General features: G+C 33.9%; 1 protein-coding gene across 6 annotated transcripts in view; it reads left to right on the top strand.

The window, feature by feature from the left end:
• Positions 1 to 14,050, top strand: part of NEGR1 (neuronal growth regulator 1) — a 925,952-nt gene that overhangs the window by 222,378 nt on the left and 689,524 nt on the right. For 4 of the 6 annotated variants that reach the window (XM_078332239.1, XM_078332237.1, XM_078332240.1 and 1 more), the window contains exon 2: positions 11,542 to 11,697. The exons of the other annotated variants lie outside the window; for them this stretch is intronic. In XM_078332239.1, coding sequence (XP_078188365.1) covers positions 11,542 to 11,697 — 156 coding nt within the window. The remainder of the gene's footprint in view (positions 1 to 11,541; positions 11,698 to 14,050) is intronic. 6 annotated transcript variants of the gene reach the window in all.

Here is a 14,050-nt window from a genome sequence, read left to right as displayed (position 1 = left end):
AGCAGTGGCGCAATCCTGGCACACTGCAACTTCTGTGTCCTGGGCTCAAGCAATCCTTTCACCTCAGCCTCCACAGTAGCTAGGGCCACAGGAGTGTGCCCTACACTCCTTTTTTTTTTTTTTTTTTTTTTTTGTATTTTTAGTAGAGACAAAGTTTCACCATGTTGCCCAGGCTGGTCTTAAACTCTTGAGCTCAAATGAACAATACACCTCCGCCTCCCAAAGTGCTGGGATTACTGCATGAGCCACCACACCCACCCATAGTTTACATACTTAAAATGACTCAAAATATATATGATATGAATAAATTATTTTGGGCTGATTAATTATTTATTAAAGTCTGAAAGTTTATTAGACAAAAGGTTAATCAGAAAAAATGATGATTTCTCTAAAGAAAATCATTTTTTTCCAAATGTTAATTGACCAATATTTTACTTAATATATATCATTAATTTTTTCCTATTAAATGATATAATATGGATGACAAACATCTTGCTTTGTAAATTTGAATGATTACATATTTAGATGCTACTATATCCTTATATATAGCAAATTCATCAAGAATAATTATCAACTGGCAATTAGAGATGATGTCATTTAGGAATATTATTATATAATTGCTAACACAAAAACACCAATAGTTATTAATTCAGGTACAGTATTTACATGGCTAATACTCTATCCTATTAAAATAGTACTGATTATATAACATTTCCTTTACTTCAAGAAGTTGTGTTGCCTTATGCGACCTTTTTAAAACACTGAGATAGAAGCACACATGCTAAAATTCAGGAATTATCCATTCCATCATTCACCTATCTGTCCCATCCACATGTTACCTAAACAAACTGGATCCGTTTTCACATGAACAAGAGAAAGCCAAACACTGAAGCACTGAGTTTTTGCAGGAGAAAGGCTTATTGAGTCCACAATCAAGTAGCCAGAGAAAATGGTCATCCAGGGATAGGGGCTAAGTCAGATTTTATAAGCATATAGTAGTGAGGTGTGATCTGATTGGAACTTGCAATGAAAGGATGCCAGCAGGCATGATCTGACTGGATCCTCTCATGGGGCAATGCCAGGGCTCAACCTGATTGGATCCTGGATCCTGCCACGTGGTGTCCACTTCTTAGTTTAGTTTCTTGATTCAAGCACTTAGGTTCCACCTGTGGTTGCACACTTGGTTCATCTGGACATGCATAGATTATTGACCTTCAACCTGGGGGGCTATGATACCTGAGTATCAACTCAACTTTGTTACAGATAGGTCTGGAACAGTTACAGTAATATAGTGTTTTAAACTATAATCAGTGAACCTCTAGTTTTATTTTGTGAAGTTGCTAATAAAAAGGAGATGCTCCTCCCTTTTAGAGCTTATTTTCCTTTGTGGTATGGTGTTAAAGGACAACTTGGCAATACACATTTCTCATGTGAATGCCAAAGCCTATAAATAAGATACAAAGGAACAATATTTTGGTACATTCCAGTTGGAAAGTGTCCATCAAATATTTTATAATGAATATAACCTTCAGTAATGATTGGATGTATATGCAGTTCAGACAAACTTAGAAATAGTTACCAGCTATTTATTCCTATGTCTTAAGAAAAATAAATTAGTTAAACAAGTTTATATAAATAATATACTTTAAGAACAGTTTGGGTTTTTTTTCCCCAGTATATGAAATCTATTCAAAGCCACAAACCTGATATTATTATGCATCACTGACTAGGTTTCTTGTTAGAGTGGACAACAAAATTGACAAGCTAGAGCACAGATTAGGAAAATCACTCAGTGTAAAACTACAGTTCAAGCAGGATTTGGAGCAAGTAAATTGTCTGTAAATTATGGTACTTTATCTTCAAAGTTTTATAAATTTAGTAAGTTGTACTTCCTAAAATTGGAGTAGATATCTAGTCAGTTTTTTCTGTAGTAAAAAAATGGATGTACTGTTAAAATATGCATTTATCTTCTGTTTGCTGCTCAAGGTATGACGAGATAAATCTCATCTTTACATAAATTCAAAATTCAGTTCACACTGTGAACTTTTTACAAACCAGTTTGAGCAGAACACTCATTAAGAGTAATGGAAATTGAACATATACAGACACTGTTACACCACAACAAAATTTAAATCTCTAATGTACAGGATATTACCAAACATGAAAGATTCATGAGCTGAATTGGGATCTTAAAATTAAAAGGTATATAATTTGGTTTACAAATCAAATCGATCTTTTCCATGTGTATAGAACTTGCTATTTTGTCACCAAATGTTGCTACAACTAGAAATGTAGTTCTTTACTGCTTTAAGCATCTGCAATACACCTAACATGAAATAAATGTAAGGAAAATTTGTGCATTTATGCATAAATTTATGATCCATTATTATACTAGGAATTTATGGCAAAAAAATTGAATGGGCACTGGGAGAACCTAAAACATATACTTTCCTGCTCTGGAAATATTTCATTAGCATTCATTCTGGCTTTTGAATTTCTCAGACCTTCTCTTTTATTCTTTAGTTACCAATTTATGAGTTGGTCAATATCTTTGTCTGATAGAACTGTCATAAGAAAAGGCCACAGACTGGGTGGCTTAAACAGCATAAATTTATTTTCTCATAGTTCTGGAGGCTGATAGTCTAAAATCAAGGTGCCAGCAGTGGTGGTTTCTCCGGAGGCCCTCTCAGCCATAATGGCTGCATTCTCATTATGTCCTCTGCACAGGGCCTTTTCTCTGTGCATTTATGGTGTCTCTCTGTCTTCGTATTAGGACACCAGGCATACTGGATTATGGTCCAAGCGTATGACCTCATTTAACCTTAATTACCTCCTTAAAGAAGCTATCTCCAAATAAAGTCACATTGGGGGTTAGAACTTCAACATGAATTCCAGAAGGACACAGATCAGTTCATAACAGTCAATCATTATTTATTAATTCTCTTGTTACTGCAAAAGTTAAAATGTGGTCTTAATTTCAGCCATCTAGAAGTAGGAGACTAATTCTATATATTTAGACCTTATTTTACACAATTATGATGTTCTCAGAAAATGTGTAAGTTGAAGTGAATGTTAATGAGTAGTGTAGCTTTGTTGTTAAATCCAGCGTGAAATCCACACTGCCTGGATTTCTATCCCAGCTCCACCACTTATTGGCTGAGAGATCATAGAAATCTAACTCAACATTCCTTTGCCTCAGTGTTCTTATGTGTATAATTGGTATGAATATCTTTAAATGAAATTCATGAAGCATTAGAAAAACCCCTCACAACTAGTAAATGCCTTATAAGTTATTAACTACTTTTATTATTAAGTATATATTTCTATATATTCTGAGTATTTATGGTTATACTTGGATTGCTTTTTAAACTGAAGGGAAATTTTTAAAATTAGTGCTTTTAATTGCAAGCTGGTTAAATGTATGGATTCTTTTCTTAGGGTGTCTTGGTTTGTGTATTTGGCTATATCTCTTCCTGGCTCGATGCCCAATAGCACATCATTTAATAACCTCTGGTAGTCTAATTTTGCTTATGGGCAAAATGAGAATTAAAAGTAGTGCCTCATAGTGGTGCTGTGAGCATTACATGCAGTAATGTAAATGAAGGTCTTAGAACATTGCTTGATGCAAAATAAGAATTCTTACTTTACCATTTTTATGTTTATAAATGTTAATATGATGATAACCAACCTTCAATTTAACTTTTTGCTAAAAGTACACTTCTTACTTAATTTTATTTTGTTTGAAGTCAGTCAAACCCTAACAGAACAGTAGGGCAAACATATCCCAATTACCTTTGCTGCAGTTCAAGTCCTTTCTGCTACTTTTCCATACAGTTGTGAATAGACATGTGGAGAAGATGCTCTGCTCCCCAGAGAAGACTTGGAAGATTGATTTTGTGTGTTTGTTTGTCTGTTTCAAGTTTGGGCAGATAATTAGCAGTGCCAGTGTTTCACATTAAGTCTGTGAAAAAGAAATGGATGGGTCACTACCATATTCTGACAAAACAAATCAGTTACCCCATTTAGGACCCATCAGTAAATTATGGGGGCAATAGAGGAAGGATTTCTAAGAATACATAAATTTTGAGAATAAATCAGGAGATTCAAAAGCAGGTAGACAGACTTGAAGTTAAACATCCTATAATTTATCCTTAGAAAGTAGTAATACAGTGCACAAAATATACATATGAATAAAGATGGCCAATTTAAAAAGTGAAAAGTAGTTTACAGCCTTATGTGATTTCACTCATTTGTATTTTTACTTTTACTATGTATGTGTATTAAAAATATACCTATGTCTGTATCCATACCTTTACATATCAAAATAACAGTGGTTTTCTTGGGATATTTGGAATTTGTTTTACTCAGAAATATTTGCTATTTGAATTATAGTTAGATGTGAAAATAATAATAATAATAATAATAATAAAGCAGAACTGGAGTTAACAGTAAAATTAGGACACTGCAACTAAATGTCATGATTCTAGGCCAAGACACATACACCGTGTTTCTTAAGTTTCCTCATTTGATAAAATGAAACAAAAACTAAAATTGCTTCCTATCTCAAGGTTTACTGTAGGAATCATATGAGATGAAAAATATAAAAACACTCTGCCATGCCGTGGTGAAAGAACAATTTAAATGTCAGGTATCAGTGTTAGTAGCAATAGGTAAAATAATAATGGTAATTCTCATTCTAGATGATTAATGGTTAAACTGTACATTTTGCTTTCTTTTGAGACGTAGATCATATTAAAAGTTCACTCTGGGAAGAAATTTAAACTAAATGCTTCATCAGTAGACAAGGACTGTATTTGGTCACTACTCATGAAAGAATAGGGCCAGCATAATGGAAGCCATTGGTGCTCAGGGCCACTGTGTTCTGGTTTGATCCCGGCTGGCCAAACCACAGGAGCTTTTGCACAGACACTATCAACATATTGCTTGTTCAGTCAGAATTTATCTTGTTTCAGTTATTGGTGTACTAACAAAGCCACAGAGGTAAAGAATCCTCAGCTCCTCTACATGCCTGGGGAGAGGATTAGAGGCTTTCTTTTCTTTAGGTAACTGTGTCTGGCTTCAGTATTTGGAGGGCTTATTTTTAATAACTCAAGAGAAAAAGGTGAAGTAAAATGTTCTTTCTGGGAGACTGAAAAGGCAATATCATTTGTGATAAAGGCTCCTTTTTTTCTACAAAATAAATGACACAGACTTAATTACCCATCACTTCTCTGCATCCAACTTAAAGCTGCATTCTTCTGGATAGCATGATTCTGAGTAAAATGAACGCAAGAAGAAAGGTTTTTTTTTTTTTCCTTTTTTTTAAATGTCTTTAACATATTTCTTTTTTGCCCCAATACAGAAAAATTTATAAAATACACCCCTTCAAATGTTCTTTAGGCTGAAATTGAGACTATAAGCCATCCCATCACTGAGCATTGTTTTACTAGATGGTAGCTGTCAAAAACTACATTAAAGCTAACACTTAGCAGACTACATCTTACAGGGAGGTTTCGTGAGTATTAAATCTTGGAGGAAGCACAAAGCCACTGTGATCAAGCACTACAGTCTTGACTTCGTAGTTTGTTACAGCAAGGGGCCTACTAGGCATGATTAAAAATGTGCATGGTGTGTGACTTTAAGGATGGTATGTGAGATAGTTTTGTGACCTACTAAAATTTTTAATCTATATATTTAAGTCCACCTAGTCACAAATCATAGAAACCAAACCCTAGATGCATAGTGTACTGGAAATAAAAGTGACTTTAGAGTAAGTGAGACTCAGGTTCACATTCTGGCAGAGCCAGAATAACTGACTTACTCTAGTAAAGTCATCTTTATTTTGAGTACACTATGCCTAACTGTAGGTTGGTGCAAAAGTAATTGCTGTTTTTACCATTATGTTCAGTGGCAACACCACAATAACTTTTGCACCAATTTATAGTTATGTACAGTGTACTGGGAATAACAGTGAAGTCATACCCATTAGGTTGGTGCAAAAGTAATTGCGGTTTTTTTCATTACTTCCAATGGCAAAAGCCACAATTTTTCATCAACCTAATAGATATAACCTAGGGCAGATAAATTACATTATCTGAGCTCCAGAGTTCTCATCCTACTTTGAAAGGAAATTTAGAGGATCAGAGAATACATGTGTAAAACAGCGTCTACTAGCTCAGTGCAATGGTAGATTCTCCAGGAAAAATATTTAATTTCAAAATATATAAATTGATCTTATAAAACAATTTTTACTGCTACAGTTTCAGAAATAACCTAGACCTGAACAGATTTTGTTTCAGAATAAATATTGTATCCTAATCTATTACAGACTTCTAAAATCAACACTTCTTTAAAAATACAACATATAGAAACAACTTCCTTCTTTTTCTCCCACTAGTTTTAGTGCCATTGGTTAATGAAGATTCACTCAATTTATATACTAATGTATTACCTTCTGAACAGAGAAAGAAGACTGAAGCTGAAAAACTGTCTCTGAAAGTGGCTATTCATTTCTTAATTGGTTAATACTGCCATGTGGGAGGCCCTGGTTTCCTTTGCAAGACACGCCTGCCATCTTGGGAAAACATACCCACTTTATGTTTGACAGACACAGATGACCACTGTCAGTTCAGTCAATGAGTCATCTCCTGCCCCAGATGCCAGAGAAGCAGTTAGTCTCTGCTTTCCTTAGATTAGAAAGCTATATGCAAGCAAGAGGCTACTGAAACATGAACAGAACCCTCAGACTGCAGGAAGATACACATATACTTTGGGAATTCATCCTTTTGGTCACCAAGGAGTATATGTGTGTTCCCAAAGTTCTTTTTAACCATGTGATTTCATGCTCTCTTTATATTTATTAAACTCATCCTGCCTCTTCAGACTGTTCTAGATGCTGGACATTTAAAGATGACCAAGAAGTCTTTTCCCTCTTCGAATGGAGATATATAAAAATGCATGTAGTACAAGATTTAGCACCTAATGCATACTGCTAATATTTGATGTGGTAGGTGCCCTCATAAAAGTACATAGTAAATATTATGGCATCTCAGAATGAGGACTAATTCTGCCTAGAGGATTCTGGAAGGCTTCAAAGAATGGGTGATATTGGAAAGAGGCTTACCAATTGCAGAAAGGTGGTTAGAAACTGGAAAACACTTTCCAGGGGGAGGATACAAAATAAACCGAGGCAGAGAGGAAGGACATTTCATTACTTCTTAGGTATAGCTGTACATGCAGACAGTGGATCTTGTTTCAATTCAGGAACATAAAGCCCAGGCCAATTAGGAAAGGATCTTAGGAATGACATGCTAAGCAACTTGGACTTTATTCCTGATACAATAAAGTGCTAGCTATTTGGAAACTGTCATTAGGGAAAGACAAGGATACATCCATATGGCAGAAAATTATCTCTGGTAGCAATGTGAGAAGAAGCCTGGGGTTGGATTTTGGCAAGGTGGAGATTGCAGGCAGGGAGCCCATTATAAAAATCATAAAGTAATCTGAGAAAGGAACACAACAGGGTGGGCATTGCTCTAAATGCAGTGGCAAAATGATGTGACTTTTGCTTCATAGAATGTGATTTTATTGACTGTGGGTCATTAAGAATCAATGATGAGACAAGAAAATTTACATCAACAATAGAAATATTAGATACATTACTTGGAGGGGGCTGAAATTTCTGTGAGAACATTTTATGAAAACTATGTTTTTAAAAGTTATTCTTCCTTCTTTCTTGTTCCAGCTACATGTTGGTTGATAGATAAAAATCTGTTTATTCAATCATTTCTGTGGTCTTCATTCAATAAATCTATATAGTTTATCTGCATGTGTTAGATATTACGCTAAGTGCTAGATGTTAAATGAGACACAACCTTTGTCTATGGGTAGTTCACTGTTAAGTAGATGAAAATATACTGTATATCAGAAAAATGTAATGATTCTGTGTTTGGAAATTGGCATTTCTGGAGAAAATTCCCATTAAATATCTAAATTAAATCTATGTTTAAATGTAATTTTAGGATGCATTCCCTATATATTGGGTGAGATAATTGTACACTGCTGGTAATGGAACAGATGATATTGTGTTAGATTATCAATGCAGTCAGATGATAATTAGGTCACTGTGTTCCTATATTTTTGCTAATTTGGACCACAGAAGATAGTTTTACATCTGTAGTTCAGTTTTTGCATCTGTAGTTCATATCTCTTTGAAAACGGAGGATATTATCTTTTTATTTTTAATGTAAATCCTTTCCAAGATATAAAGCTGGAATGTTCACTCTACTATTAAACATTTCACTGAGGGTAAGGAAGTAGTTATGTCATTGAGAGTGAGGAAGTAGCAGTAGTAGATTCTAACCCTTAGTGAGGAAATCCACAAGTGACCATTTATTTCCCAGTTTGAAACAGGATATATTCACACAACTAAAACTTGTGCTCGGCAGAAAATACAGTTTGGGAGTAGTTTGAATATTTCAGAATATGTTATGGAAAACATAATGGTAATCTGCAACTACTCTGTTGCTGAAGGGAAAAAAATCTACCTCTAAAAAAACTACCAATCCAGAAAGTAAATCAATTTTTTAAATCCAGTCTTGTCAAAATAGCCCTGCTTAATGACCAGAAGTCTGGAGTTTACAGAATGGAACATAATGGATGACACTAATGTATCCATCTTTGTTAATTACATGGAAACTTTTGGAACTTGAATAATGTTTATTGTTGGTGTCTGTCTCCTGCTGAGTACTCCTCAAATTAAATGTCACAGAATTTTATTCATCCCCTATTTTAAAAGAGCATTCTGTTATTCAGAGCTTATTGTATTAACTCTTCCTCTAAACAAGGACAGAGATGCAAATAAAGAGGTTATTAAAATCGGCTGTAAAAGACATACATCTTTCATTAAAACTTTCTAGACAAGCAGAAACACATAAGCTTAACTCAAGGAGATTAACATGGTTAGGTTAGAGGCTAATTGTGTTTTGCATCTGAAATGTAATAAAAGTGTACCCTTCAGGGGGAAATACAGCTAAGGTTCATCAATTTTTACTATCTTTAATTCTGCAAACCTTGGAAAACTAATTCAGAGCAATAGTATGGCTAGTTAATATGATAAATCTCTAATTAAACAAGGAGCTATTTTCTTAAATGAATAATCTGTATCTATATCTCAATGTGTCTCAGCATGTTTAACTGTCTGTGTGTGGGGGGAGAAATCAAGGTAGGTTCATAATCTTGGAGGTAGAAAGCTTGAGTTATTTTGGAAATGCTATTGACACGGGTGTAAATTATTAATATCGTAATTTCCTAAAAGCAATTTTGCCACTTCATGAATATGAACTTTATGAAAATTTTATTATAATTTTTCCAGCCAATTACTTTGTCAGAGGACTACAAGATGGATTTTTTAAAATCTGAGTTTCCATCTAAATCATGTTAAACTGAAAGGCTTCAGGCCCTGACATGGAGGGGCATTGGTCTATGTGTGAAGCAAGGATTACAAGTAAATCAGGGATGTTTCCTTTGTTTTCCAAATGTTATTTTTGCTGCCTGTTTTATGTTTGTAATGGCTATTAGTAAGAATATGATTTAAGATTTAACATGCATAGTGTATACATTTATTAAAAGTTATTAATTTTATAATCATTAAAACATGTTTATTGGATGAATATTCATAGATAATACTAACATGTCATACACTAAAACTGAGTATTCTGCCTAACGTATGAGTGACACTAACCAAAATAGAGGAAACTACTGTTTCACTGTGTTACTTGTAAATATGATCATTAAACTGTTAAAATCTCTTTGCTATTTTGAAAATTGTTATCAGGGTTGTCCATGTATTTATAATGTTTATTAGATAGCTAAAGTCAACAGTGCAAAAAACAAACAGTTCTAAACTTCAGACAATTATTAATCATAAGACAGAATGAGTAAATAGGATTTACTCATCTAGATACCCTTTCAAGGTAAAGGTAAGTAACAACTGGATATGTCAAACCAAAAAAATGTTGCACTCCCCACACCTCCCCCCAAAAGAATAAATAGCATGTGTATCTACAGAAGAGATTTTTTAAAACATGGAGGGTCTTGCATGAGGGGCGATCAGACCATTGATTGCAGACTTGCATTTACACACAGAACTTTGTGGCGTTGGATGCACATAATCCTTAATCCTGAGGCTTAAACCTAGAAAATCAAGGATACTAATATAGAAGGCTCAAGTTGTAACTAGATGCTGTTCTCTAGGCAGCTACTTTGTTGACACCTTGTCACATTAAATTCAGTAGAAGTTAAAAGTAAGAGAAAAACAACAAGAAAATGGAAACAGAAAGAAATCAATGTCTTGCAGTGGATCTGGGAACCAATCTGAAAGACAAGGTTCTAGTTGTTTTTCCAATGTGCCTTTTCCATTTTGTGATGTTGTAAAAATAAAGTCTTCATTAGATACCTCTGGTGTTTACAATCCCCACAATAGAAATAAAGAGGAAATGAGATGTTCCATTTTTAATATTACACATACAATAATTTTACAGTGTGGAGGTTAATTCCCCTCACAAAACTGCATGAAAGGAATTAAAGGAAACAGTTTGAGCATTTTAATTCTTTTCATGCATTTCAAGGGGAGGAATTAGGCACCAAAACACAAAACAATTATATGTGTAATTTAAAATACATATTGATTTTTTTACAACAATAAAAGGCAATAGCAGCAAAGGGTAAAGCTTACCTTGCATAAATGAAACATTTGCCTACCTAATAACACGAAATTTTAAAGACAGCTGTAGCAGATGCCTAGCTCACCAAGATAACATTGGTATAATGGAATTAACCCTAGTAATTGTTATTTGAAAGTTACACATGAAACTAACTAGGTACAACCAAAACTATGGCCTAAATTTTCCCTCTACCTCTTCACTATATTTCAAAATGTACTGCTATGTTTATTTAGAGAACACTTAAATTTTTAGAAACCTCTAACAATATGAACAACCTCATGGAACCCTTTGACTTGCTGCTAACCAGATAACATGCCAGATATAATAACTAATGGGAAGATGCTTTGAGTCCTAATATTAGAGATTATTATGTCTCTTTCTTTAGATACTCTTTGCCAATTTTCTCTACCTTTGAGCTTTCAAATACAAAAAACTTGTTAGGTCCATTTAGAACACTTATTTCATTTCTTTCCAAATTACTTGACTGTGTTCTTTCATATTCATCTTATATTGGTCAGAGGGAAGTTTCATGTGAGGGGAGATTCCAGACTCTGAGCCTCAAAAACACTATAATATGCAGAACTTGAATGTGGGTCCTATTAGATCAGTGTTCTTCAGATGTGTCCAACTAAGTCAGTAGATAATCAGAAAAAAAAATGTAGGAAAATATCAGAGGGTGTGCCAGGAACATAATTATGATCCCTCAAAGCTCATATCTTGAAGCTTCAAACCCCAATGTAACTGTGTTTGCAGATAGGCCCTTTAGGAAGTAATTAAGGTCAAATGAGGTCATAAAGATTAGGTCCTAATCCCATAGGCTGGTGCCCTTATATGAAGACAAAGCAGACACCAGAAACTTCTGTCTGCCACGTGAGGACACAGCAAGAAGGCAGCCATCTGCAGTCCAAGGAGAGGCCTCGCCAGATACCAACCATGCCGGCACATTGATCTTGAACTTTCAGTCTCCAGAACTGTGAGAAAATACATTTCTATATGTAAACCATTCATTTCATGGTATTTTATTATGGCAGTCCAAGCAGACTAATACAGTGTTTGTTGAGGGGCTGGAGGGGCCCCTCCTGTATAATTGTGTAGAACTGAGAAAGATACCTCATGCTCCTTATGTCCAGCAAGGTGTCAGCCATACCTGGTGGGTAGGAAGTTGGGAATAGAAAGTTTCTTTTCTTTTGTTTTCTGCCAAACCATAAGTTAACTTAATCATTGAGCTATTCCTTACTTGTCACCATAACCTAAGAAAACTCTGCAACCATGATTGATATGAGCATTTCAAAGTATAAGAATCTAACTACATGGACTTGTACAGACTATTATCCATCCCAATCTAAATTATAGAAAACTAAATAAATGTATAAAAACAATTAAGGTTGGATTTAAATGTACTCCAATAATGCACAATCTAAATTTTGCATCCCAAAAATTTAACAAGGAGTTTCCTTCCTCCTTAAGTTTGGACTGTTGTAAGTAACTTGTGTAATCCATTATTTTATCCATCTATGCATTCTTCCATTAAATTAATAATAACATTATAAACCATCAATAATGCCGGGCATTTGGAGAACAAATAAAGCACTGCCACCACTTTCAACAACTCTCAGCAGTTGTGGGAAAGAAAGGGCTTTTTAAAACAGAGAGAAAACAGGTGAAATTTATCAAGTACTTTCTGGGGAAAAAGAACGGAGAAATGGCTTTGCATCAGTGCAGGAAAGTTTGTCTAAGACTGTACCCCAACGACCAAGAAGTAATGGCAATGGAAGGATCCACGTGTAATTTAACTACGTGGAGTTAGATAAAGAATTCAGAGGCAGAGTCAGCAGATATTGGTGATTAGTTGGATGCTTCAGTGGTCAAGCAGAGAGAATATCAATAGACTTCAAAACAAAAGTTAACTTTCATGTTCTGTTAGTTATTACTTAAAACGTTGTGTGTAATGAAAAGGAATTAATTCAATAAAAATGAATTACTGGTGACTGTACTACATTTTAAATGTAATTAGAGGACATAGATTAGTGAAAATAATATTATAATTGGGCATAAGGAGACATTTGTTTCTTAAAATAGTAATGCTGAGAATCTGTTGATATTCATATCCCTTTGATGAGCTTCTAAAGTAAATCACTGTAATTTCAGTAAGAACTTCACTTACTAGATAGATTATTGTAATTTCAGTTTTCGTTACAGAATCTGAAAGTACATTAACAGCACTAACTCCGAGAAGTTTAGAAGAAAAAGTTATTCTCTTATAATCCTAACCAAATCTAGCCAGGAATCTCTCTTTGATCCTCTATGTAATCAATTAGCAAAGTAACCGTCCTTGTATTGCCAGAAAAAAATGCAATAATTAATGAATAAATAAATTTCTCATTCCTCATTTGTGATGAGCAAAATTAAGGTCTCTCTCTTCACAAAGCCTCTCTCCCCTAAACTGGTGAGACACACAAAGAGAAAAAGAAAGTTTCGGTTAACTTATTAGTCATTAGCTAAAACAAGAACATCAAGTATTATTGTTTCTTATACATAATTACTCTTTCTGTGAGTGATTCAAATTCCACATTATAAGTAGCACTCAGATCTCTCAAACAACTAACTGATTACCAATTTGGCAAGAATAATAAATAGGAAATAAATTGAGAAGAAAACTATATACATTCAAGATGTTGAATTACGTAATGAATGCCAAAATTTTAGGAATGAGGAAAGTGGAAATCAGAGAGATTGAGTAGTTTACTTAAGGTAACACAGTTATTTTAGGAACTAGTATCTAGAAGCTAGATTTCCAGGTACCTAATTTTTGTTTGTTTTCTTATGCTTTTTATCTTGAAATAACTAAATAAATGAGTTGTACAGTTTATATGTATGACTGTTATTTTATAAAAGGATTTTGACAAAACTATTTTTATATTTTTCCAAGTACATCTGAATTGCTCTTTATTTTTCCAAATTGTTATATTATTGACATAAGCATTTAATATATGTTTAAAAAAGGATAGCACTTTCTTTCCAAATCAAATTCTGCTAATAAATAGTTTCAGATGCTTCTAACTGTGAAAATCAAGGAATAATCTGTGTACTTGCATGTTCAGGCATATTTCATTTCCCATTATTTTGTTAATTAAGTTAAAAAATACTTTTATCTCCAAAAAGTCAAAGGAAAGAACACACATTTAAAGGATAGAAAATTCTAGATCAAGTTAAGCAGTATTGTAATCACAGTGCAGATAGAAACCAAATTAAAAGAAGCAAATTGTTTACTATAAGGGAGTGATTTCATTGAAATTAGTTTCAGCTTATTGAAACTAACTATAAAT

This window comes from Callithrix jacchus, chromosome 7 (genome assembly GCF_049354715.1).
Source record: "Callithrix jacchus isolate 240 chromosome 7, calJac240_pri, whole genome shotgun sequence".
In the NCBI taxonomy this organism is placed as follows: Eukaryota; Metazoa; Chordata; class Mammalia; order Primates; family Cebidae; genus Callithrix; species Callithrix jacchus.
Note: the sequence above shows the minus strand (reverse complement) of the source record. Positions and strands in the feature narration are given on the sequence as shown.